Source organism: Erythrolamprus reginae, chromosome Z, assembly GCF_031021105.1.
Source record: "Erythrolamprus reginae isolate rEryReg1 chromosome Z, rEryReg1.hap1, whole genome shotgun sequence".
NCBI lineage: Eukaryota > Metazoa > Chordata > Lepidosauria > Squamata > Dipsadidae > Erythrolamprus > Erythrolamprus reginae.
This window is the reverse complement of record NC_091963.1, coordinates 26066508-26092290: the sequence shown is the minus strand read 5'-3', so window position 1 is coordinate 26092290 and position 25783 is coordinate 26066508. Positions and strand designations below refer to the sequence as shown.

Sequence of the window (25783 nt, the reverse complement as noted above, 5' to 3'; positions counted from 1 at the left end):
GCGAGCAAGCACATGAGCAAGCGCACCAGGCACACAGAGCACATTGTGAGTGCCGGCTGGCGGCCCACTGGTCACTGGTTACTATATAATAATAATAATTATTATTATTATTATTATTATTATTATTATTATTATTATTATTTATTAGATTTGTATGCCGCCCCTCTCCGAAGACTCGGGGCGGCTCACAACAGTAATAAAAACAGTATAACAATGGGACAAACCTAATGATAAAAATATATAAAAACCCCAATAATTAAAAACCATACAGCACATACACCAAACATGAAATAAAAGCCTGGGGGAGATGTCTTAGTTATAGTATAGTATAGATACTTGTATTTTGTATGAATATGTATGAATGTTAACCAGTAAACATCTATGACAGCAAAAGAGATTCATAGCAGCCAGGTGTGAACAGTTATTTATTATTTATTTATTTATTTATTAGTTGGACTTGTATGCCGCCCCTCTCCGAAGACTCGGGGCGGCTCACAACAAGTAAAAACAGTCACAACAATCCAATTAATTAAAATATTTAACGATTTAAGAAAAAACCCCATGTAATAGCAAACACACACACAAGCATACCATGTATAAATTAACATGCCCAGGGGAGATGTTTAGTTTCCCCATGCCTGACGGCAAAGGTGAGTCTTAAGGAGTTTTCGGAAGGCAGGAAGAGTAGGGGCAGTTCTAATCTCCGGGGGGAGTTGGTTCCAGAGAGCCGGCGCCGCCACAGAGAAGGCTCTTCCCCTGGGACCCGCCAACCGGCATTGTTTAGTTGACGGGACCCGGAGAAGGCCCACTCTGTGGGACCGAATCGGTCGCTGGGATTCGTGCGGCAGGAGGCGGTCTCGGAGATTGAGTGCAGCCAGGTTGGTAAAGAGAACTAGATGTAGCGAAATCAGTGTGGCTGGATGGGAGTGGCCAACTGCACACTCTACAACTATGGGTGTGATTGGATGGTTGCTGTTGGGTGGTCATGGCCAGGTGGATGCAAAATAGGTGACTAGGCCAGTGATGGCAAACCTTTTCTCTCTCGGGTGCCGGAATAGCATGCGTGCGCACTATCATGCTTGTGTGAGTGCCCACACCCATAATTTAGTGCCTGGGGAGGGCGAAAACAGCTTCCCCCACCCCTCATGGGGCCTCTGGAGGCCAGAAATGGCCTGTTTCCCAACTTCTGGTAGGCCCAGTAGTCTCATGTTTTGCCCTCCCCGGGTTCCAAAGGCTTTCCTGGAACTATGGGAGCAAAAAGCTCCCTCCCAGAGCCTCTATGTGAGCCAAAAATCAGCTGGCCAGCACGCACCAAATCATTGGCCAGCATGAATTGGAACTGAGCTAGGGTAATGGCTCATGTGCCAGCAGATATGGCTCCCCGTGCCACCTGTGATGCCCGTACCATAGGTTCGCCATCACTGCCCTAGGCAATTGGACATGGGGCCAACTCAGCATCCCATCAGAAAAAAAATTACCTGTAGGTGTACCAGCAAAAGGGAAGTAGCAAGGTTTTCAAAGAAAGGGAAGAGGAGTGTGGATATCTCCTCCCCACTTGCAGAAATGCTCTGTTTTCCATTCTCCATCCTCTTTCTGAGAAGAGAAAATGCATATAGGGCAACAACTGCAGCAAAATAGGCCTACATCCTTGAAAATGGTCCATCTCCAGGCACGGTTATTTGTCATTTTATCACTGAAAACATACGTTATAATCCTCCACAAAATTCCTAGTACTGAATGTTAGGATACTTGTGAAAGAGATAACCCCTCCCCAGTGATGGGCTACCAGAATTTCTACTACCACACTGTGGGTGTGGCTTATGCATTTTGTTTCAACATCTTTTAGTGCAAATTGGGTGCTCTGGGGTGGAACTCCAAATTTTGCTACCGGAACTGCGTTCTTGACCGTTCCCATAGGAGCCCATCACTGTCCCTCCCCCTGAAACATAATTGTTAATTTCAGATTTGGTATTGAGGTACTAATGGTCATACTTGATAAATAATATTGCCTATGTACTGAAGCTTTAAAAAGAGACAGCAAAAGTGATCAAGAATCTGAAGCAACTTGCCTAACAGAAAATGATACAATCTTGGAAGCCTTCAGATTAGAACAAATGGTGAACAATGGGAATATAAAAGTGTAAGGGGATGGAGACAGCAGATTCCCATAACCCACAAGGAAAACATAGACCAATATAGTCAGGAAACCAAAAAGACATTTACTATGCACTTTGAGTTTCCCAAATGGAAGCAAGGAAAGAGAAATAAAAGGCTGGAATCAGAGAAAGGACTCTAAATATATGTATTTATACATCTAAGTATTTCTGCAAGTGGGATGAGACAATCTACTGGTCCCTTTATTTTATTTGCAGACATTCCAGAAAGTGTCTCTTCAGAAAGTGGGGTTAGAAAATGGAAAGCGGAACAACTGGGGTGGGAGAAATCCACCCTCCCTTTCCTTTCCCTACATACCTTGCCACTTCCAATTTGTCTGGCACATATTTGGGTGATTTTTATTTTGGTGGAGTGCCAAATTGGTCCTGAATCTAGTTGTCCTCGTCGACTTGTTCTGCCCCTGCCTGGCCACACCTACCCAGTGGTACCCACCTATCCACACCCAACTGGCTGCATGCAGTCAGCACACTCACCCAGTCATCCTTAGTTAGCTTCTGCGGGTGGGACAGTGTGGGACATTGCACAAACCTGTCTAGTGGTGGCAGAAGAAAGTTTATACGCAGGCCTTGTGCTACTGTCTCCAGTGCCCAAGCATCGGTGGAAATCGGCCGGCAATTGGGATGTTGCAGAGTATCTTGGACTTGCGATAACCACCACGGTTTCCTCCCCTGAAAGGTTTCCTGGGCTGCTGGAACTGCCTGTTCCGATCCCCATATCCAGATCTGTCGGTTCTATATGATGTCTGTGGATAGGCCCCTGGGCCATACGACTGGGGGCACAGTCGAAACAGTGGCTGGCCGAAATGGCTGTCTTCTATAGTATGAGGTGAATCGACGATCTTCTGGAAGACCTGGGCATCACTTTTTTCTTGTCCTTGTCATCGACAAGGACTGTTTCCAGGGATTCACCAAAAAGCTTCGTTCCTTGATAAGGAGCAGTGGCTAGATGCCATTTGGATTTTGCATCTGCTTGCCATATCAGGTGGCGTGACACCAGGTTAGTTGCTAAAGCCCTGGAGGAGAATCTTGCCGCTGAAAGGGTGGCGTCCGTGGAGAACTCTGTCACTGCTATCAACTTATGGACATCCTGTCTGAGACGAATGTCCTCTGGGCCCAATCTCGGCAGGACCTCTTGGAGCCACAGGATGGAGGCCCTGTTGAAAAAAGACGCAGCCGATGCTGCTCTTAGCGCCCAGGATACCAATTGGTGTAGTTTCCTGGTCAAGGTCTCAGCCTTCCTATCCTCAGACTTCAATTCCTCCGCCAGATCTGAAGGCACCAAGGTGTTTGAATCTAAGGCTGCCACCGGCGGATCCACAGTTGGATATTGAGAAGAACCTCCATATCAGGGTCAAATGAGTAATACTTGTGATCAGATGTAGTAGGGCCTAAAGCAGCCGTTGGGTGTTACCTAGGCTTCTTGACGTTCTCCAGGAAAATCGGAGAAGAGGGAATATTCTTGTGGTGCTAGGGCTCTGACCTGGAGTTCCCCAGGCTGATGGACTTAACTGACTGGAAGCAGGTATCCTATGTGCCGCCTCCAACTGTCCCTCCAAGGCCTTAATACGCTTTTCTGCCTCTCTCAAAGCTGTGGAGGCCTGAGAACTCTTGCTCTTAGATTTAGAGGCTACAGGTTTGTCCTTTCCTGTATGGGAATTGGCCTCATTTGTGCCAGATTGGTTATTCTGAGACATTTCAAAGAAGGAGTGTACTCACAACTGTGGAGAGTCAAAAACATGCTGCTGTTATGAGGCAAACGTTGCCAGAAATGGCTGACAGAGAAGACAGCATGTGTGTGCTCACGAGTCTGATCTGCCTAGATGCAGGATTCTGCCCAATCCTGGAGTCTCCTGGGAGGGGAAATCCCAACTGGCCACAGGCTCTGGCCAATCTGGGTAGAGAAGCCAAGCCTCTTGAACTCCCCCCCCAAAGTCGTCAAAATGGCGGCCATTAACCTGGGTGTGTGTGTTTGAAAATGACTTCAAAATGGTGGGCGCCAGCTACGGAAGCCTGGAGGCACCTCCCCACGGCCCTCGCCTCACCCTGTTCCCTGGAAGCCTGCCTGCCTGAGAGCTGCCCTTGCTCGGTCTCTCTGTCAATCCAAGATCGTGCGGAGGTTATCTACCATCCCGATCTCTCCCTTTCAGCAGCGCTGGCAGTCAAATGGCCCCTGCTTGACCTCTGAGCAGCCGAGATCATAAGGAAGTTATCTGTCCTCCCGATGTCTTCTCTTCAGTGCTGCTGTTCGAGGAATGTCGGGGCCTCTTTGGGGATTCCCCTCCTTCAGTGCGATGTCAGCAATGCATGGGGAATCCCCTGGCAGTGTTCCAGTCTCACCGCTGAGCAGCTGGTGATCGCCTGGTCACGGGGTGTGATCGCAGACATCAGTGACCCCCAGGCAACCCCCCTTCATCCAGGACAATACTCCTGAGAGCAGAGGCCCTGTAAGGGGCGGTAAGTAATGCAAAACGATGTGTGTGGGAGGGGTAATGCCTCAGAAGGCAGAGGCCACCCCTTAACTTCAAGCTTACTTGGAATCTTCACTCTGGAAGAAAAGGAAAAAGAAATAATTAGAATTTAATTACCAACTGTGGTAAAGAAGAAACTCATATGTCCCTACACTATAACTGAGTTTTTAAGATTGGCCTGATAGAGCACCTGGTGGGCGGGACATAATATTAAATATGTTAATTTTTAATTTAGTCCAATATGGCTGAAGAATAACCTATATTGGACTCTACATAGCAGTGCAGTGGAGAACGGCGCCTTCCATCTGTGCTGGCTCTGCAATGCTTGGGGTTCTGAAGCAGCCGACTGGCTTCTCACCCAGCCACCTGCCCGCTCTCTTTGCAGATTGAGGAACTCGGTTTGCAGCACCAGGTTGGAAGCTAATGGGATGGTTCGGAGCCCCAAGTCCCGCAGAGCCACATGGGAGGCCCGGGTGGAAGGCAGCCTTTTCTACAGCATCCTTCTCCTCTCTTTAGATCGCCCTGCAGGGCTCTGCCTTTACAGAAACTGTGGTGGGCATTTTGTACATAGGATGGTGGGGGGATGCGGGGCCCCCTGAGATGGAGAGCGGGACAAGAGAAGGCCCTGCCAAGGCCCTTTCCAGCCCCTATCTTTTTCTCCTTTGCTTCAACCCAGTTGAATCATAGATTCAGTTTAACTATTCCAGGAATCTCACAAAGTAAGCTGCAGTTCATGAAATGTTATACTACTAATAAAATATCTTAGTCTGAAAAGATGCTGCTAGACTCCTGATTACTACATGTGACCTATTATATAGTACGCTAGTATAGCATTTATCTTTAAAATATTTTCTTCATTTGTTTATTATTATTTTAAATAGGAGCCAAAAATATATTACTACTTTAGTGTTAAAATTCTACTCTGTTTCCCCCAAAGTGAGACATCCTCTGATAATAAGCCCAATTGGGCTTTTAAACGCATGGCAATAAGGCCAAGCACTTATTTTAGGGTTAAAAAAAAATATAAGGCAGGATTTATTTTTGAGAAAGCATGGTAATATTAAGGATAAATTACAATTCATATGCAAAATCATTTTCAGATTATAGTCATAATTATATTTTAATCTCTGTAGTGATGAGTTGCAATAAGCCTAAATTGTAACAAGCACAATAGCATTCATTAGAAAGTAGTCCCAATGCAGCAAGAGGTAGGGAATATTTTTATCCACAGAAATTTTGCCAAAATTGAATCACCAAGTGTTCTTATGTAAATTAGTACATTTGCAAATAGCATCTTAACCTTAATAACCACCATCTCCATTATTTGAGCTAAATTTTTAAATGTGAAAAATAGTGTGTATGTCTATGGAGATTCTCAATCATCCATGTCATGGTTGTACCAAAGGTACTTTTTCAAGAGGCAACTGGACTTTCTGGTTCTTCTTTGTAGACATTTCATTTCTCATCCAAGAAGCTCCTTCAGCTCTGCTTCAGGCTTATTTCAGGGTTCGAAACTAATATATATTTATTGGATTTGTATGCCGCCCCTCTCCACAGACTCCGCAGAAAATAAGACAAGGTCTTATTTTCGGAGAAACACGGTATGCATTGAAAAGCATCTTTAAAATTTAAAATGAGAGCATATGCACCAAGACAAATTCCTTGTGTGTCCAATCATACCTGGGCAATAAAATTCTGTTCTATTCTAAAAGTTATTAACAACATTAACTCAATTTATAAATTAGCTGTCATATATATTTTTTCATTTCTGTGACATTGCATATGTGTGTGTGTGTGTGTGTATGACTTTTTATTGGCAAATTAAAATTATTACTGTAACTGCTACTGATGAAACTGCCAAAAAGAAAAATAGAAAGGAATAGAGAGGACATAAATATTTGATGAAAGACACAATTCCCCTATCTCTCAAATGTTAAAAGAAATATCTGAACTGTGACTTTCATGATGGAAGACTAACCTAAGGCAATCTGTGGAGATTTGTCCTAGGCTTCTTTTTTTTTAAGAACAGGTTTTCTGTACTCTGGAAAAGGCAGTAATAATTTGATAATAGTGTAATGAATTTCCTGTAAAAAGGAACTAATAATCAGTATAATAGTATTCAGATAAGACTGAAGAAGAATGGGAAGGAAATTGCTTATAAATGTAATTCTTCATCTTTCGTCCTTTATGTTTGCTGCAGTTCCAACCAGTTTAAATTGCAAACTCTTATTCTGAAATCTCATGAATCCATTGTTCAAATAACATCAATCTTTTACCAGCATAGAAGCAGACATTGCTTATATTTCCTACTTTTTCAGAAGCACAGCTGGCTCTCATATTCATACTTTGTGAGACTTTGTGGCTATTTGTAGTTCCTAATGGTCATTTTTGCATGAGATAATATATCCCAACTCCCGTATTCTTAATAAAGTCTACCTTAAATAAATATTGTGTTATAAAAAAAACTACTAAGCTAAAGCTGGCTGGCTAAATATTAGATGTCTATTCCTATAACAATCACTGCTGATTCTCTTAAAGTGTTTAAATGGTATACTTAAACTATTCATTTGTTCTGTTTGGTAGAATAAGAACACCACTTAAAACGTATTCAAAGGAATAAATGTATTTTGTATATAGAAGTAGTTTTTACATTCCAGTTTTTCACAAAAAAATAAATAACAATGTACTTAGCAAGGGTAACTGGAGTGTTTTGAGTTTTTTTTAGAATGTAGATTAAGATTATCCTTTGTATACAAATAATAATATTGTGAAACAAATGTATGTTTCTCAGAATGAAATATTTTCCTTGTTCTTAATATTACTAGATTAAACTATTTAATGCCATATTAAAAGTCGGTAAGAGGGGCGGATTGGGCGGGCGGGAGGTAGTGGTGAGGGGGCCGGAGGTGCTGGGGGGGCGGGGCGGCCGACATTCAAAACAATCTTTGCCGGCCTCCGCACTTTCGTCGCTCCCCGCCCCCAACTTCAAGCCCGGCTCCTTGCGCAGCCTTGGAAAAGGGTACGTGGGGGTAGTTTTTGGCTGTTCATAGCCAAAAATGGTGTTTTTACTTCCGCATCTCTGCTTTGCAGAAATTCGACTTTCATGGGCAGTCTGGAAACGCAATCCCAGCGAAAATCGAGGGATCACTGTATATCTTAAATTGTTTGAGATTCTAATCTTTGTGTTATTATATTACATAGATAGAATCGAATGATATGTAAATACATGTTTGAATGTTACTCATATATTACAGAGCCTGATGGTGGTATGAACAGGGCACAATTTAAACTATACTTATATCTTCCTTATTTTCTATTTGTTATATCCAGAGGAATATATTATAATAATTTTCAAACAGAAATAGAGATTTGATTAAAAAAGACATTGAAAAATATTTTTTTCTGTTTTCAAGCATACAGATTTATGTCAGTACATGGACAAACATCCTGGAGGTCTTCATCCAGATAATGTAAAGGTAGGATACAACTTTTCAAATAAATATTATGTTATTGTCTCATAGTGAGCAATAATATACAGTGTTCCCTCGATTTCCGCGGGGGATGCGTTCCGAGACCACCCGCAAAAGTCGAATTTCCGCGAAGTAGAGATGCGGAAGTAAATACACCATTTTTGGCTATGGACCCTATCACAAGCCATCCCTTAACACTTTAAACTCCTAAATTACCATTTCCCATTCCCTTAACAACCATTTACTCACCATTATTACTGGTACTCACCATTGAATAGTGATCCTGATATTTATAAACATAATTATTTATTAACAATAATTATTTTTTTTTGTTATTTATTTGCAAAAATTATTAGTTTGGCGATGACGTATGATGTCATCAGATGGAAAAAACTGTGGTATAGGGGGGAAAACCGCAAAGTATTTTTTAATTAATATTTTTTGAAAAACCGTGGTATAGGCTATCCGCGAAGTTCGAACCCGTGAAAATCGAGGGAACACTGTATTGCTAATATAAGTAGATTAATTCTACCCTGCAGAAAGCAACCAGTCACCATTAGCAGTTGCAAGTTTGGGCAGATGCTGTGGTATATATTATGGGTCATTGGGCAAATGTAAATGATGTTCTATAGGTTATTTACATCATAATATCATTAACATGAAATGTAATTCGATGATATTATGATACAAAGTCATTTACTATCCCCTGCAGCTGCTAACCTGATACTAATGAATAATGTCAATATAAACAGGTCTTTTAACGATTAGATATCTTCAAGAAAGAAAAATAATTTAGGTTTTTAATTATATTGAGGGCTATTTTTTAAGTGGGACCATAACAACTACCTGAATTTACTTATTTATTCAGTCGAACATTTGCAGGTAAGTAGACAGGTTTGCTCTGTCTACTTACATGAATATCAGCCAAATTATTTTAGCATAAATGGAGAGCCAGTTAAATAGCAGTATATGTTTCAAAAACTATAATGTACTATTTGTACAAATTTAAAATTCCTCTTTGTTTTTTATCAACAAATATTTCATTAATTCTATGTATCATATGACATATGTTGCAATTTTAAAAATATGAGATTGCAATTTAAATTTCTCCTAAAAAAATACCATATTTTTCGGAGTATAAAATGCACCTCCCCCACTTCCCCTGAAAGAGGCTGAAAATTTGGTTGGGTCTTAAATTCTGAAAAGCTTTTTCAAAGCTTTTTCTCCCAGCCCTAACAAGGTGCTAACAATCTTCCCAGTTCTAACCAGCTTGAAGACTTTTTTCATTGCTACTCCCGCCAAACAATATTTTTTCCAGCCGTAAGGCTTTGCAGGCTTTTTTTCATTGCTACTCCCTCTGAATAAGGTTTTTTGAATCCTTAACCGGGGGATAAAATAATCTGGTGAAGCTGACAAGACTAAGGACGTTAGCCGAATACCTGGTAGGATTCTCTCCCCCCCCGCCCCATTTTCTTCTCCAAAAACTATGGTGTGTCTTATACTCTGAAAAATACGGTAAATGACTTGCCCACAAAGATATCTGACAAAACATGTAGCTAGTCTTTTTTATATGATCCATAGAGCAGTGATTTTCAACCTTTCTTGAGCCGCAGCACATTTTTTACATTTACAAAACCCTGGGGCACATTGAGCGGGGGTGGGGGTGCTGCTAAAAAAGTTTGGACAAAAAATTCTCTCTCTCTCTTCCTCCCTTTCGTTCTATTTGTCTCTCCCTCCCTCTTTCTCCCTCTTTCTTCCTTCCTCTCTTTTTTGCTCTCTTTCTCTCTCCCTCCCTACCTCCCTCTATGTCTTTCACTCTCTCCTTCCCTCCCTCTTTTTCTTTCTCTCTATTGCTTTCTCTCTCTCTCTTTCTCTCTCTTTCGCTCTTGCTTTCTTTTTCTTGTTCTCTTTCTCTCTCTTGCTTTCTCTCTCTCTTGTTCTTTCTCTCTCACTCATTCACTTTCTCTCTCTTGCTTTCTTTCTCTCTCTCTCTCTTGCTTTCTTTCTCTCTCTGAGCTTCGCGGCACACCTGACCATGTCTCGCGGCACACTAGTGTGCCACGGCACACTGGTTGAAAAACACTGCCATAGAGGAGAGGATGAGAGATTATAATGAGTTAAATGTATATAAAACTGTTGCTGTTTATTTATTATTCTATTGTGCCCAATACAGAATAGAATATAATAGAGCAGTGTTTTTCAACCAGTGTGCCGTGGCACACTAGTGTGCCGTGAGACATGGTCAGGTGTGCCGCGAAGAAGGAAGCTCAGGTTCCGGTCTCGCAACTTTTTGCAGAGAGAGAGAGAGAGAAAGCAAAAGAAAGAAGCAAGAGAGAGTGAGAGAGAGAGAGTGAGAGAGAAAGCAAGAGAGAGAAAGAAAAGAGAAAGAGAGAGAAAGCAAGTGTCAGAGAGAAAGAAAGCAAGAGAGAAAGAAAACAAGAGAGAGAGAGAGAGAAAAGGAGAGGAAGCGAGAGAGAGAGAGAAATGAGCAAAAAGGAGAGGAAAAAAAGAGAAATGAAAAAATGATTGAGACAGAGAAAGAGAGGAAAGAGAGAGAGAAACAAAAGAGAGAGAGAAGTGACTCTTGATTTAAAGCATATGATAAAAAGCACCCAAAGAATAAGAGAGAAACCTGCCCCCCAGCCCTCACCTGTTTTTGGAAATGGTTCAAAAGTGTGTATAAAAATACACACACAAGGGTGGGTAGGAGACAGGGATGGAAAAAGAGAGGAGAGTGTGCCCCAGGATTTTAAAATGTAAAAAATGTGCCACAGCTCAAAAAAGGTTGAAAACCACTGTAATAGAGTATAATACTAGCTGAATAAATGATTGCAAAATGCATTCATTCCATCTAAAAACTACAGAACCTGGCAAGCTCAGTCAATTAAAAATATAGAAATCTTTGCAAATCTTTATAAGAAGAAAGCTGTGTAGGGTGATGCAGCAGTGGGGTTTGGGATGGCTGATACAGGTTGGGAGAAGGCATGCGAGTGTATTTGAGTAGCAGGGGAAGTGTGAGCATGGCAGGACCTTGGAGTCTGCTACCAGGTGCAAGGCACATGTGGCAGGATGCACAAATGTGGCAGGGCTAGTAATGACTATTGCCAGATGGGAATGGGTGCACAAGTGTACACAAGTTGCAGAGGGCATGAATATGACAGGGCCTGTGGTGGCTGCTAACCAAATGGAAGAGTGTATGTAATAGAAACATAGAAGATTGACGGCAGAAAAAGACCTCATGGTTCATCTAGTCTGCCCTTATATTATTTCCTGTATTTTATCTTAGGATGGATAAATGTTTATCCCAGGCATGTTTAAATTCAGTTACTGTGGATTTGCCAATCATGTCTGCTGGAAGTTTGTTCCAAGCATCTACTACTATAATGTGTGAGTGCGCACAAGAACAGCTGGGTTGTTGCTCAATGACAGAAGGTGTACAAGTAGCAGGGGGGCGTAGAGTGTGCGTCGTGGGGTTTAGGGTGGCTATTGCTAGGTGGCTGAATGCACAGGTTACTAGGGAAAATGCATGAATGGCAATAGAAATACAGCATGAGCACAGGGGGACAAGGGGACACGGGATTGATGGATGCCAACTATCGAGTTTGCAATTATGTAAGTGCAGGAGTGTTGGGATGACTTGTACTTTGAATATTGGTCATTACCACTATTCTTTCAGCACGATCATAACGTTGAACAGTCACTGAGTGAGTAGTTGTTAACTGAAAACTACCTATAATATTTGACAGAATTCTACTACTGATAGTAATTCATAACAATCAAAACTGTCAGGCTTTCCAGCTTTTTACATACTTTCGCAATATTGCATGCTACAAGCAATAATATAAACTTGTAAATACTTCTAAGCAGACAAGATAAGTGGCCTGATATATGGGAACCAGCTGATTCTAGCAATAGCATTTAGATTTCTATACTGCTTCACAGTGCTTTACAGCCCTCTCTTAGCGGCTTACAGAGAGTAAGCATATTACCCCCAACAATCTGGGTCCTCATTTTACCAACTTTGGAAGGATGGAAGGCTGAGTCAACCTTGAGCCTACTGAGATTCGATCTGCCAAACTCCTGGCAGTAGCTTGCAATACTGCACTCTAACCACTGTGCCACCAAGCTCTGTAATTTGAACTTTCAGCAGTAGGCATTAAGCTTCCTTCAGAACAAAAAGACTTTGTGGTGCTACGTATAAAAAGATTTTTTTAAGGTTTTGTAGCAACTAAAATTCATTTGGGCTTACATTGCCTAAGACTATCTGCTCTTGAAAATGAATAATTATAGCTCTTAATGATCAAAATAGATATTAAGGTTTATGTTTTTTATTATTCATATTTTAAAAGCATAAGTAATTATGTTTGAAATTAGCTCAAAACAATTTGGAAAAAGTCCTCAGAACATGTATGCAATTCATCAAAATTTATTATATTTTCTCTTTAAAAATAAAGATATAAACATTTTAAATATGCATGTGAAAGTGCATATAAAGCATATTTGAGTATTAATATCTAGCTCCGGCCAATGACATCAATGTGTAATTTATTGGGATATATGTTTTTATGAATTGGGGATTTTTGGACTATTTTTAACTTTAGATTTCTTACACGTTCTACTTCTGTATCTTGTATCTTTGTTGTGACCCGCCCTGAGTCTGTGGAGAAGAGCGGCATAGAAATGTAATAAACAAACAAACAAATAATTCCAAATATTATTTTCCAAAATATCTAATTGCTTAAACTAATGCAGTAATAGGGAAAGTGTGTATGGGTGTTTGTTTGTTTATTTGTTTATCTATCTATCTATTTTGATTTCTAGGCCACCCTTTTCCAGCAGACTCAGGGCACCTTACATAATAATACCAACACAAATACAATATTTATGAAATCCAAACATAAAACCTAAATCTTAAAATCACAGACATTTAAAACTATTTCATCCCAATCATAATCATACTATCAGCTGGAACAGGATGTCAACACTCAACGCCCCAGGCCTGCTGGCAAAGGTGTGTTTAAGGTCTGTGGAATCTAATCTGATGCTGGGATACGTAAGGCAGGAGATGGTCCTAAGTCACATAGGGCTTTATAGGTAATAACCAACACTTTAAATTGCGTTCAGAGACCATTTGGTAGCCAATGCAGCTCACAGAGTGATGGTGATATATGGGTATATTTCAGCAGACCCATAATGGCTCGCGCGGCTATTTTTGGACTAACTGAAGTCTTCAAATATTCTTTAAAGGTAGTCCCATGTAGAGAGCATTGCGGTAATCGAGCCGCATTGTCTAAATAGGGCCACAACTGGTGCACCAGGCGAACCTGTGCAAACATCCTCTTTACCACAGCTGAGAGACGTTGTTCTAGCCTCAGCTGTAGATCAAGGAGGACTATTTTTTACTTAATAATATACAGTATCTGTATCTGTTAAGATAAATATTTAAATTGTAAATAAAATGAACACTTTACACAATTTCTCTAATGTATGTTCAAGTAATATTCTGCAGGACAATAAATGAAACAAGACTTAATTCCAATTAATTAATTCCAATAAAATTAATATTTTATGACCCACTGGAACACTTGAGTTATCTTACATAAATAACTATTAGGAGGATATTTATTGGTTTTATTAACATAATTTTTATACTGTCTGTTCTCATAACTCTATCATAAAACATTTTAATGAAGTTTCATGGTTTTTAGCCTATTAAACTGAATATAAAAAGTTAGCATGTTTTACTTTTTACAAAACTTTGAATAATATTTTTAGTGAATCAGTAAATATATAAAATTAATTCTGTATCTGTAAGTGTGGTTCAGCATTTAAAGTTATAAAAGCCCTTTTAAAACACGATTATTTAAATTATATGGGTGGTTAATATCTACATGCTTCATTAAATTTGTTTGGAAGAAATTTTAGATCCATTCTGAAATAATATATTTGCAACTTTTCAAATACAATTATCTCTAATTTCTGTGTTAGTACATAAAAGCTATTTTAAAAGTCAGATGGTTACATATCAAAAGTTTTTAGTGTCATAGAAATCAAATTATTAAGTCACAGGGTTAAATTTTGACATTAATTATAGTGGATATGCTGAACAGAATTATTTTGCTTTAATATAAATGATAGGTAGCTGCTTCCCATTACTCTTCAGAAGATAAGCAGGTGCAGAAAAGGATGAGATTAGAGCTGCCTTTTTCAGAGGGCATTGAAAATTGATTTTAAATAAGCTATTCGATAGTTAAATACATAATCAATGTTCTATTTTGTATATTTCTATGTCATTTAGGAATTAATTATAATAAATATGAATATCATCCATAAAATTATATGATGGATCTATGTTATATTATCCTATACTTGCATCTTCAAAAAAACCATTTACCACCTTTGCCTCTATAAAAACATAAATGCTCTATGGAAAAAGATGATGTCAGTTTTGACAGAGTCGCTGATTATGAATATTAGAAAAACCCTTTCACTACAATTTATGAAGAAAAAATTATCAGTAGTAGTAGTAATAGTAGTAGTAGTAGTAGATATAAAATAATGCTAATAAATCAATTCTACATTGCAAATTAAGTTTATGTTGTTGTGACTACTATGATCACCTCAGCGCTTATCATTTCCTTATCATTGCTTCTCTCTGTCTCTCTCTGTCTCTCTGTCTCTCTCTTACTGTGTGTCTCTATGTCTCTCTCTCTCTCTCTCTCTCTCTCTCTCTCTCTCTCTCTCTCTCTGTGGCTCTCTCTCTCTCTCTGTAAGTTCAGTCTTCAAGTCTTTCCCTTTCTCTGCTTCTTTCCATTTAAATTATATTCTTTACTGCTGGATTTCAGTAAGGCAATTAAAGCATTTCTACTTTTCTATATGGTGCATAAATCTTGTATGCAGTATTATTTCATGGTTTTGTCACAACTTCCTTGGGATTCTTTCAAAGCCCTCTTGATCAAGCTTGTCATGGTTCAGCCATATCCTTTCTTTTAAGCAATTATTATTTCTGAAGTAGAAGGCCACTCACAGATACGAATACCACCTGAGCCCCCATATTCTTGATCTTCTTGCCTAGATATTATAAGGTGATACAGATGTAGCTGCTCTTGGCATTATCAGTTTATCTCCACACAGATTAGTAGAAGGGATCACTGTCAGTGAATTTGATAAGCACTGGAAATTGTTCTGTCACATCCCTAGTCTGTGCTCCTGACAGATCGCACTCTTCACAAGTCACTGAGTTCAATAAGCATGTTTGTTTCAGCAGTAAATTGTCAAATATCACAAACCTTATCTTTACCTTCCTTCAGGATGCAGATAACATCTCTTATTTTGACACACAAAGAAGAGTCACTTTAATGATATGCACAAAGACGATCACATTTTGAAAAATAACGGTAGGGTTATTTGTCCTATAGCAGAGTGTGTTTCTCAATATATCATTGGAAATAAAATGAGTTAATTTTTCATTCATTCACTGTTTTATTATTCATCTACTATGTTTAGAAAGCCCTGGTCATAAAGCCCTTCATGGCATCGGACCGGAATATCTCCGGGACCGCCTTCTGCCGCACGAATCCCAGCGATCAATTAGGTCCCACAGAGTTGTCCTTCTCCGGGTCCCGTCGACTAAACAATGTCGTCTGGCATCCCCGACCCTCTGAAACCAGCTCCCCCCCAAGATTAGAACTGCCCCCACTCTCCTTGCCTTCCATAAACTCCTTAAAACTCACCTCTGCCGTCAGGCATGGGGAAATTGAGGCATTGCCCCTCTCTCCCCCAGGCCTATATAACTTACGTATGGTGTGGCTGTGTGTGTGACTGGTTTAATAATGGGTTTTTTAAAAATGTTTTTTAAATTTATTAGATTTGTTGTGAATTGTCTTATTGTATGCTGCTCTGTAGACTCGGGGTGGCATACAAATCTAATAAATAATAATAATAATAATAATAATAATAATAATAATAATAATAATAATGAATTACCATGTTTAAAGAATTAGCAAAACTGATGGATTGATGCGACTCAGATGACTGTTGGGAAAAGCACTGCTTTCTTGCTTGCCTTCTTCCCCATACACTTATACACTTATAGTAAGAAAACAAACAAAAAAGTTTGGACAGAACATACATTTTCTCATCCCTTCATAACATTTTGGCAGAAAAATCAAGTATGCTAGTTGGCTTGTCTACCAGCTGGTCCTGAAGTTCTGAAAAGAAAAATATATATAGAAAGCTGTTTCTCACCAGGTGAATAATCACCAGCTGCAATATTTCCCCTTTTAATTAAAGAACTTCTCTAGCATCAGTTGCTAGAGAAACAAATGTCTAATCACTTTAATAATTTTTCTTCAGACTGACATTTTCTCCGGCATTTTGAAATATTTTTTTAAAAAAAATAAAAATCTGTATTGCTAAGTTTTAGCTTTCTATATTATTTCCTCATGCTTTTGTTCTTAGCAATCAGTTTCAAGTTCAATAAATGGTATTTCAAAACTTGATAATTCTTATTAGCAGGATATATTTGTAGTCTATAATGAGAGTTGGAAAAATGTTTCTCTTTGATGTAAGAGCTGATGTGTCTTTATTAGAGAAATTGTTGTTTTTAATGTGTTTGCCCATACAATTTAATCATTGCTAACACACTGATATCACAGTCCATAAACCCCTAAATTGGTTTGACCTTCATATGGCAACATTCCTCCCACATGTCCCTGGACTCATTATTGAAAAAGCAATATCCCAGTTAAAGTGTAGTTGTCAGGACAGAACAGGAAAAATATTATTATTTCTTTATACACTCTCATTAGATGCATATTTTAAAATAATTTAGATAGTTTTTAAAAAACTCATCCTTTATTCAGTATGAGAATAAGGACTAAATAGTATGATCATAAGATGATGCTTCTTTGTGTTTAAATTATAAATTTAAAACTTTCATATATTTATTCACATTTAAATTATGTAATTTACATGTAAATGATTGTTTTCCCAATCATTAAATAAATTTTTGAATTTTAAAACTTGATAGGAAAAATACTGATTAAACAGAATATTTGGTCCTTAAAGATAATTTAAACATTTGGTTGTGTAGCATAAATTATCCTTATCCAAACAGTCCAAGTAATTAACTAGTGGGTGAATTAATAAAGCATAGCTTCTAATTAATAAATTGAACAATGCAACATAACATAAAAAATTAATTCACTGATTTCTCTGAACTGGGCAGAGGTGACCCAGTACCAGGATGTTGTTATAGTTCCCCTCCAGAACCATAGATTATATATAATGTTAATTAAGAAGAGTTAATAAAAGCACATAAAGTATTAGAAGAATATCTGAGTTATCGTATTTTTCTCTATAAAAGACTCACCTAGATTTTAGACAAGGAAAAAAAGGAAAAAAGTATTCTGAACCAAATGGTGTAGTAGTGCAGTAGTATATATTGTTTCATAAAATACCAATGTAGCATAATACTTTTTACAACCATGTATACTTTTTAAAACCATTTATACTTTTTAAAACCATGTACACTTTTTACAAACTTCAAACTTGACAGCTTTAAGACTTGTAGATTTCAATTCCCAGAACTTCTCCATCAGTCATGCCAGACTCTGCTCTTCTCCTGATTCTCTCCCCCCCCCCCATATCCACCCAGCCCACGGTTCAGATTCAGACCCCCTTCTGCTCTAGCTGGCATTACAACTGGCATCACTCTGCAACTGCATGACAGTTCCAGGCTCTGAAGACATAGCAGCTGCAAGTGGGAAGCCAAGCCCAGTTGAGGAATATCTGAGGAAGGCTACGTACCTGGGATCGGCTGGAGTGTGAGTTCGGCTGGGAGAGGCTAGCTTTCCACCAGGTTCTTTTAAAGAGAGAGAGAGAGAGAGAGAGAGAGAGAGAGAGAGAGAGAGAGAAAAGGGGGCAGGCGAATAACTAGCTTCTCTAGAGAAAGAAATGTATATCTCCCCTCAATTTCAGCATAATTTTGTCTTTCTTTCTGTCTTTCTGTCTTTACATTGCAATTGATGGGAGATACACATTTATTTCTCTAGAAAAGCTGGTTATTCGCCCGCCCCGCCCCCTTTTCCTCTCCTTTTAAAAGAAAAGAACCTGGTGAAAAGCTAGCCACCCCCATCCGAACTCTCACCCCAACCGATCCCAGGTGTGTAGCCTTCCTCAGATCTTCCTTACACTGCAAGTAGAGCAATGGAAAAAACTCTGCAAAGACTTAGGGCTTGGAAAACATTCTTCTTTGCAGAGAGTAACAGTGAAAGAACTTGCAAGTGGGTAAGAGCTGTTAGAAGTTGGTTAGGGTTGGAAAGAAACATTCGGAGCAAGTAAAGCAATGAAAAAAACCCTACAAACACAGGGTTTGGAATACATTGTTAGCACCTGAAATAAACTTATTCAGAGCAAGTTAGAATAATGAAACAAGCCCTGCAAAGGTTTAGGGCTTGGAAAACATTCTTCACAGAGAGTAACAATGACAGAGCTTGGGTACATTAGTAGCACCTGGTTAGGGCTTGAAAGAAATATCTGGAGCAAGTAAAGCAATGAAACCCCCCCCTACAAAGACAGGGTTTGGAATAGATTCTTGGCAGAGAGTAACAATGAAAGAGCTTGCAAGCTGGTATAAGCTGGGAACATTGTTAGCACCTGGTTAGGACTGGAAAGAAACATTTGGAGCAAATAGAGCATGGAAAAAAAAATCAAAGGCAAGGTTTGGAATAGATTCTTAGAAACATAGAAACATAGAAGTCTGACGGCAGAAAAAGACCCCATGGTCCATCTAGTCTGCCCTTATACTATTTTCTGTATTTTATCTTAGGATGGATATATGTTTATCCCAGGCATGTTTAAATTCAGTTACTGTGGATTTATCTACCACGTCTGCTGGAAGTTTGTTCCAAGGATCTACTACTCTTTCAGTAAAATAATATTTTCTCATGTTGCTTTTGATCTTTCCCCCAACTAACCTCAGATTGTGTCCCCTTGTTCTTGTGTTCACTTTCCTATTAAAAACACTTCCCTCCTGGACCTTATTTAACCCTTTAATATATTTAAATGTTTCGATCATGTCCCCCCTTTTCCTTCTGTCCTCCAGACTATACAGATTGAGTTCATTAAGTCTTTCCTGATACGTTTTATACTTAAGATCTTCCACCATTCTTGTAGCCCGTCTTTGGACCCGTTCAATTTTGTCAATATCTTTTTGTAGGTGAGGTCTCCAGAACTGAACACAGTATTCCAAATGTGGTCTCACCAGCATTCTATATAGCGGGATCATAATCTCCCTCTTCCTGCTTGTTATACCTCTAGCTATGCAGCCAAGCATCCTACTTGCTTTCCCTACTGCCTGACTGCACTGTTCACCCATTTTGAGACTGTCAGAAATCACTACGCCTAAATCCTTTTCTTTTGAAGTATTTGCTAACACAGAACTGCCAATACAATAGTCAGATTGAGGATTCCTTTTCCCCAAGTGCATTATTTTACATTTGGAAACATTAAACTGCAGTTTCCATTGCTTTGACCATTTATCTAGTAAAGCTAAATCATTTACCATATTGCCGACGCCTCCAGGAATATCAACCCTATTGCACACTTTAGAGTCATCGGCAAATAGGCAAACCTTCCCTACCAGACCTTCCCCTATGTCACTCACAAACATATTAAAAAGAATAGGACCCAGAACAGACCCTTGTGGCACACCGCTTGTAACCTGACTCTGCTCAGAATACTCGCCATTCACAACAACCCTCTGGTGTCTATGCTTCAGCCAGCTGCAAATCCATTGAACTATCCAGGGATTAAGTCCAATCTTCACTAATTTATCTATCAGCTCTTTATGTGGAACCGTATCAAAGGCTTTGCTGAAGTCCAGGTAGGCAATATCCACGGCACCACCTTCATCCAACACCTTTGTGACATAGTCAAAGAAATCAATGAGATTAGTCTGACATGATTTGCCTTCAGTAAAGCCATGCTGATTTGGGTCCAATAATTTATTGTTTTTTAGGTGCTGATTTATCCTCTTTTTCAGTAGAGTCTCCATCATTTTAACGACAACTGATGTCAAGCTAACTGGCCTGTAGTTACCAGCTTCTTCTCTACTGCCCTTCTTGTGGATAGGCACAACACTTGCCATTCTCCAATCCTCAGGAACATCTCCTGTTAACAAGGATTGGTTAAACAAATCAGTCAGGGGGGTAGCAATGACAGATCTGAGTTCTTTAAGAACTCTGGGGTGGATGCCATCTGGACCCATTGCCTTATTTATCTTTAATCGTTCAAGTTCTTCTAAGACATCGGCTTCTAAGATCACTGGAGCTGAATCCGTACAGTTGGAGGCAATGCTATATCCCTCTATAGTATTATTTTGTAAGGTGTCTTTTGAGAAAACTGAACAGAAGTAGCTATTGAAATGGTCAGCGATCTCCTTATTCCCATTAATGCATGTATTTTTCCCGGTACTAAGCTTCGTGATGCCGCAGTTTTTCTTCTTCTTATCACTAATATATCTGAAGAAGGTTTTATCCCCCTTCTTTAGAGATTTGGCAATTTCTTCCTCTTTTGAGGCTTTAGCAGCATATATTATCTGTTTTGCCTCCTTCTGTCTCATTTTATACACCTCCCTATCAGCTATACTTCCAGACTCTTTATACCTCCTATAGGCAGCCTTTTTTTCATTGACTATAGTCCTTACATCATTGCTAAACCATAGCGGTTTCTTCTTCCTTTTACCTTTAGTTATTTGTCTTACATACAGTCCAGTGGCTTTTAAGATGGCCTTTTTAAATACAGTCCACTGGGTGCTCGCTCCTGCCATTTTATCCCTCCCCTTTAATTCATTATCTAAATATTCCCCCATTGCATTAAAATTTGTTTTTCTGAAATCCAATACTTTGGTTGCATTATAGGATTGCTCACAATGAGTTTTTATATCAAACCACAAACATAGATGGTCACTGCAACCTAAATTTTCTCCCACCTTGACCTCTGAAACCCAATTCCCATTCGTAAAAACTAAATCTAGAATATTCTCCCCTCTAGTTGGTGTCTTAACCAGCTGTGCCAGAGCTGCTCCTGTAAAGGCCTCTACTATATTCTTACTTTTGCATGTAAGGGCACTGGGGATATTCCAGTCAACATCAGGCATGTTGAAATCACCCATAACCACAATATCTCCCTTTACTGCCATTTGGGTAATTTCATCCACCATCTTGTTGTCATATTCCTCAGATTGCCCTGGAGGCCTATAGATCACCCCAATTCTAATGACAGAACCGTCTTTATTTTGCATGCAAATCCAGAGGGTCTCTAGATCTTGACATGTATTTTGAATTAGTGTTGTTTTTAGAGTTTCTTTAACATAAATGGCTACTCCACCTCCCCTTCTCTCTATTCTATCCTTCCTATACAGTGTATATCCTGGTATGGATATTTCCCATTCATTAGAATCCTTAAACCATGTCTCAGTTATGGCAACCAGGTCCAAATTATCTCTAGATATTATGGCCATTAATTCACAGAGCTTGTTGCTCAAGCTTCGAGCATTCGTGCACATTACACGAAGAACATTATTTTCATTATTAGTTTGCCCCTTATCATCAACAACTACATCTATTTTATTTGCAGCTCCCTTTTCATAAGCTTCCAAAAACTGCTTTATCCTCATTGGTCGGGGACAGAAATCACCCACATCAGTTACATCTCTGTCCCCTTTACCTAGTTTAAATGCCTGTCCAAAAAAGTTCTGAATTCCTCACCGAGTACCTGGGTACCTCTGTATGATGGATGCAAACCATCCCTCTTAAACAACTCCCTATTAGACCACCTACTGACATCATGACTTACATAGCCAAAACCTTCGGCTTTACACCACTGCTTTAACCACACATTAAACTCTATGATACACGTTGTTTTATCCTCTTGGCCACAAAACGGTAACACCTCTGAGAAAGTCACTGAATCTGCTATTTTACCCAGCTCCACACTTAGACATTGAAAATCTCTTTTTACTATATTGACATTTCTCTGGGACAAATCATTTGTGCCAAGATGCACCACCACATCAATGTTATTGCCTTTACTCACAGCCTTGACAATGTTTGTAATCCTCCTCCTGTCCCTGCTGGCAGTGGCCCCTGGGAGACACCTCAGCACCTTCACCACGTCCTTACTCTGTCCCAAATCAACACCTCTAACAGTCGAATCACCCACAAGAAAATGTGTCCTCTTTATATTTCTACTAACTGCACTTGATGGTTTGGTGACATTTACAACAACTTCCCCTTTGAATATCCCCTCATTCTCTGCCTGAGGGGCCTTGCTAATATCTCCAACATCCTTACTATTTAAATCCGCAAGAACAGTATAGGAATTCGATAAAGAGAGACCAAAATTACTATGTTTTTGCTCAACTGCACGCAATCTTCCTGAACCGACAGTTGTCCACACGGCCCTCCTCCTCGGGTGGCGCTGTGGAAGTGGAGGCTGGACACATGGCTGCATTACAGCACGTGGCTGGGACAATCTTTCCACTTCTGACTGCAAGCTACAAACTAAGGACTGCAATCTAGAGATCTCGCCATCTAACCTAGATGTCCTAATGCAAAGAGGGCAGTACCCCAAGTTCCACAAGGTACTACGGAAGACAACAGCCAAACAAGTGTTACACTGCACCAAGCCAGTCATCTTAACAATGTATTGAAATACAAGTACTTAGCAATAAAATCCACAACCCCTATTGCTACCAAACTTTGCTGATTTTGGTTTCCTTGAATTCCAAAAATGCAAAATGCAAAAAGTAAAAAAGGACTACCTTCCTCTCCTTCTCTGTGATCTGAAGTGCAAATTAAAATGGCTTTTTCCTGTTTTTATCCTTCCCTTTGTCTGTTCCAGCCAGTTAAATCTCTCCCTTCTCCTTGAATTCCAAAAATGCAAAATGCAAAAAGTAAAAAAGGACTACCTTCCTCTCCTTCTCTGTGATCTGAAGTGCAAATTAAAATGGCTTTTTCCTGTTTTTATCCTTCCCTTTGTCTGTTCCAGCCAGTTAAATCTCTCCCTTCTCCTTGAATTCCAAAAATGCAAAATGCAAAAAGTAAAAAAGGACTACCTTCCTCTCCTTCTCTGTGATCTGAAGTGCAAATTAAAATGGCTTTTTCCTGTTTTTATCCTTCCCTATGTCTGTTCCAGCCAGTTAAATCTCTCCCTTCTCCTTGAATTCCAAAAATGCAAAATGCAAAAAGTAAAAAAGGACTACCTTCCTCTCCTTCTCTGTGATCTGAAGTGCAAATTAAAATGGCTTTTTCCTGTTTTTATCCTTCCCTTTGTCTGTTCCAGCCAGTTAAATCTCTCCCTTCTCCTTGAATTCCAAAAATGCAAAATGCAAAAAGTAAAAAAGGACTACCTTCCTCTCCTTCTCTGTGATCTGAAGTGCAAATTAAAATGGCTTTTTCCTGTTTTTATCCTTCCCTTTGTCTGTTCCAGCCAGTTAAATCTCTCCCTTCTCCTTGAATTCCAAAAATGCAAAATGCAAAAAGTAAAAAAGGACTACCTTCCTCTCCTTCTCTGTGATCTTGGCAGAGATTAACAATGAAAGAGCTTGCAAGGTGGTAAGAGCTAGGAACATCGTTAGTACCTGGTTAAGGCTAGAAAGAAACTTACTCAGAGCCAGTTAGAGTAATTTAAAAATTCCTGCAAAGACATAGGGATTTGAAAACATTCTTTGCAGAAAGAAACAATGAAAGAGCCTGCAAAGTAAGAACTGGGAAGATCGTTAACAGCTAGTTAGGGCTGGAAAAAAAAGTTACATTCAGTGTATAAGATGCACCCTAATTACCAGCCTATTTTAGGGACGAAAAAGGTGCGTCATATACACTGAACAATACAGTATATAGTATTCTGTGTGTATAACTTTTACTGTAATAGGGGGCTATCCTAAAGTTGCTTTGAGTGTCAATGGGAGGTAGATGAGAAGAAAACATGTTTTTTAACTCCAGTGACATTTTTTGAAACTTTTACTATAGCAAGAATTCAGCTGAGAGACCACAATAATTTAAATTAATTCTCTCTGGTTTTTTCCCTGGAAAAAATATCAATAAAGGGTGGGTGGATATGCCAGAAATAAAATCTTCTATGCCGTTGCTTCAACAATCCTAATTCTGATTTTTTTTTCAAAATAAAGTTTTATAATACAGTTGCATTTTTTTTAAAAAAAAAATGTTTCTTCATTTTTTTTATTGCAGTGCAATGCAGCATTTCTGTTGAAAGTTCTAATATTATTCCTGAATTTTATTAGCAAATATTACCCTCAACAAAAGCTTATTTTTAAAGTAGTGTGTATGTATATAGGAAAAGAAATAAAAGATTTCTATATTTCCATGTTTTATATTAACTTCTTCCATAATCATAGTTTCAAGTTCATATAGGTGTTGAGCTGATAAGTAATTAGGAACTATTTCATCTCAGCATATTGAATCTAAGAACTTATAACAACTAATCAATCTTATAAAAATACACTACTGTACAAAATTGAATTTGTATTGTTTATCTCTATTAACAAATACGTTTTATCATTAATATTAATGTTAAAACAATTATTTTTCAAAGGGTTTACTTTTGCCTTAAACTTATGTGAAGTTTGCATGGAATAATAATATTTTGTCAGTATCCAAGACAGTTTTTGATGCAGTGTCTTGACAAATGTTGTTCATACAAGTCTGAATTTTGAATAATATATAAAATGCACATTGGTTGACATACTGAGAAAATGACAAATCTCATTGTCAGTTCTGAAAGCTACTGTAGATGAATGAATAAGAATAAAATAGTTTTTTTTATAGTTTGAGTTTTCAAAATGAAGATTTGAATGACTTGCTGCAGCTAAAATATCTTTGAGTATAATCCCTTTTCACTTCTATTTTTTTTCCTTGTAAGGAATGTTTTCTTGTGCATTTCTATTTTTCATGTGCTGTTATTCTCTGTAATTAGCAAGCATACACACCTATCTATATGGCTGTCATCTTGTCTGCAAAGCTATGCAAATCAATAGAGTATAACTGATTTGATACGATTTATTTTTTGTTGGAATTGCTACTGAGAACTGTTAAAGAAGGGTTATGCAATTCCTGCTGGTTCAATTAAAAATCCTAGTTTTTGATAATATCAGTATTAATAATGTTTCACATTATTGCATTCTGATCTTTATGTAGGAAGGCAATGCACTACATACAAATATTAATGGACATGTTTTCCCCCCTCTTTTTCAGTTATTTTTATTTCAATTGCTGCGAGGACTTTCGTACATCCACCAACGTTACATTTTGCACAGGGATCTGAAACCCCAAAATCTTCTGATCAGTGACACTGGGGAGTTGAAACTGGCAGATTTTGGTAGGCAAGCCATTAATTACAAGATTATTTGATAATGATGTAAACAATGTTGAAAGATGGCTTGAGCACTTCTTAGTTACAGTACAAGTTGACTTTGGCCATCATACCAGTAGAGAAAATGAAACAGGTAATGCAGCAAGTTCATATGTCTTTGATTTAGTCTCCCTTTATTTTTTCAAGTCCAGGCAGCATATAGTACTTCCTCTTCCTATTCCCACAAAAGACAGAAATATCTTTCATCTTTCATATTTGATTGTGTGCCATCTAGTTG

The 25783-nt window shown here is 38.8% G+C and overlaps 1 protein-coding gene across 1 annotated transcript in view; it reads left to right on the top strand.

The window, feature by feature from the left end:
• CDK14 (cyclin dependent kinase 14) overlaps window positions 1-25783 on the top strand; it is a 261312-nt gene that overhangs the window by 120208 nt on the left and 115321 nt on the right. Inside the window, exons 7-8 of the mRNA XM_070729146.1 lie at window positions 8056-8118; window positions 25389-25512. Coding sequence (XP_070585247.1) covers window positions 8056-8118; window positions 25389-25512 — 187 coding nt within the window. The remainder of the gene's footprint in view (window positions 1-8055; window positions 8119-25388; window positions 25513-25783) is intronic.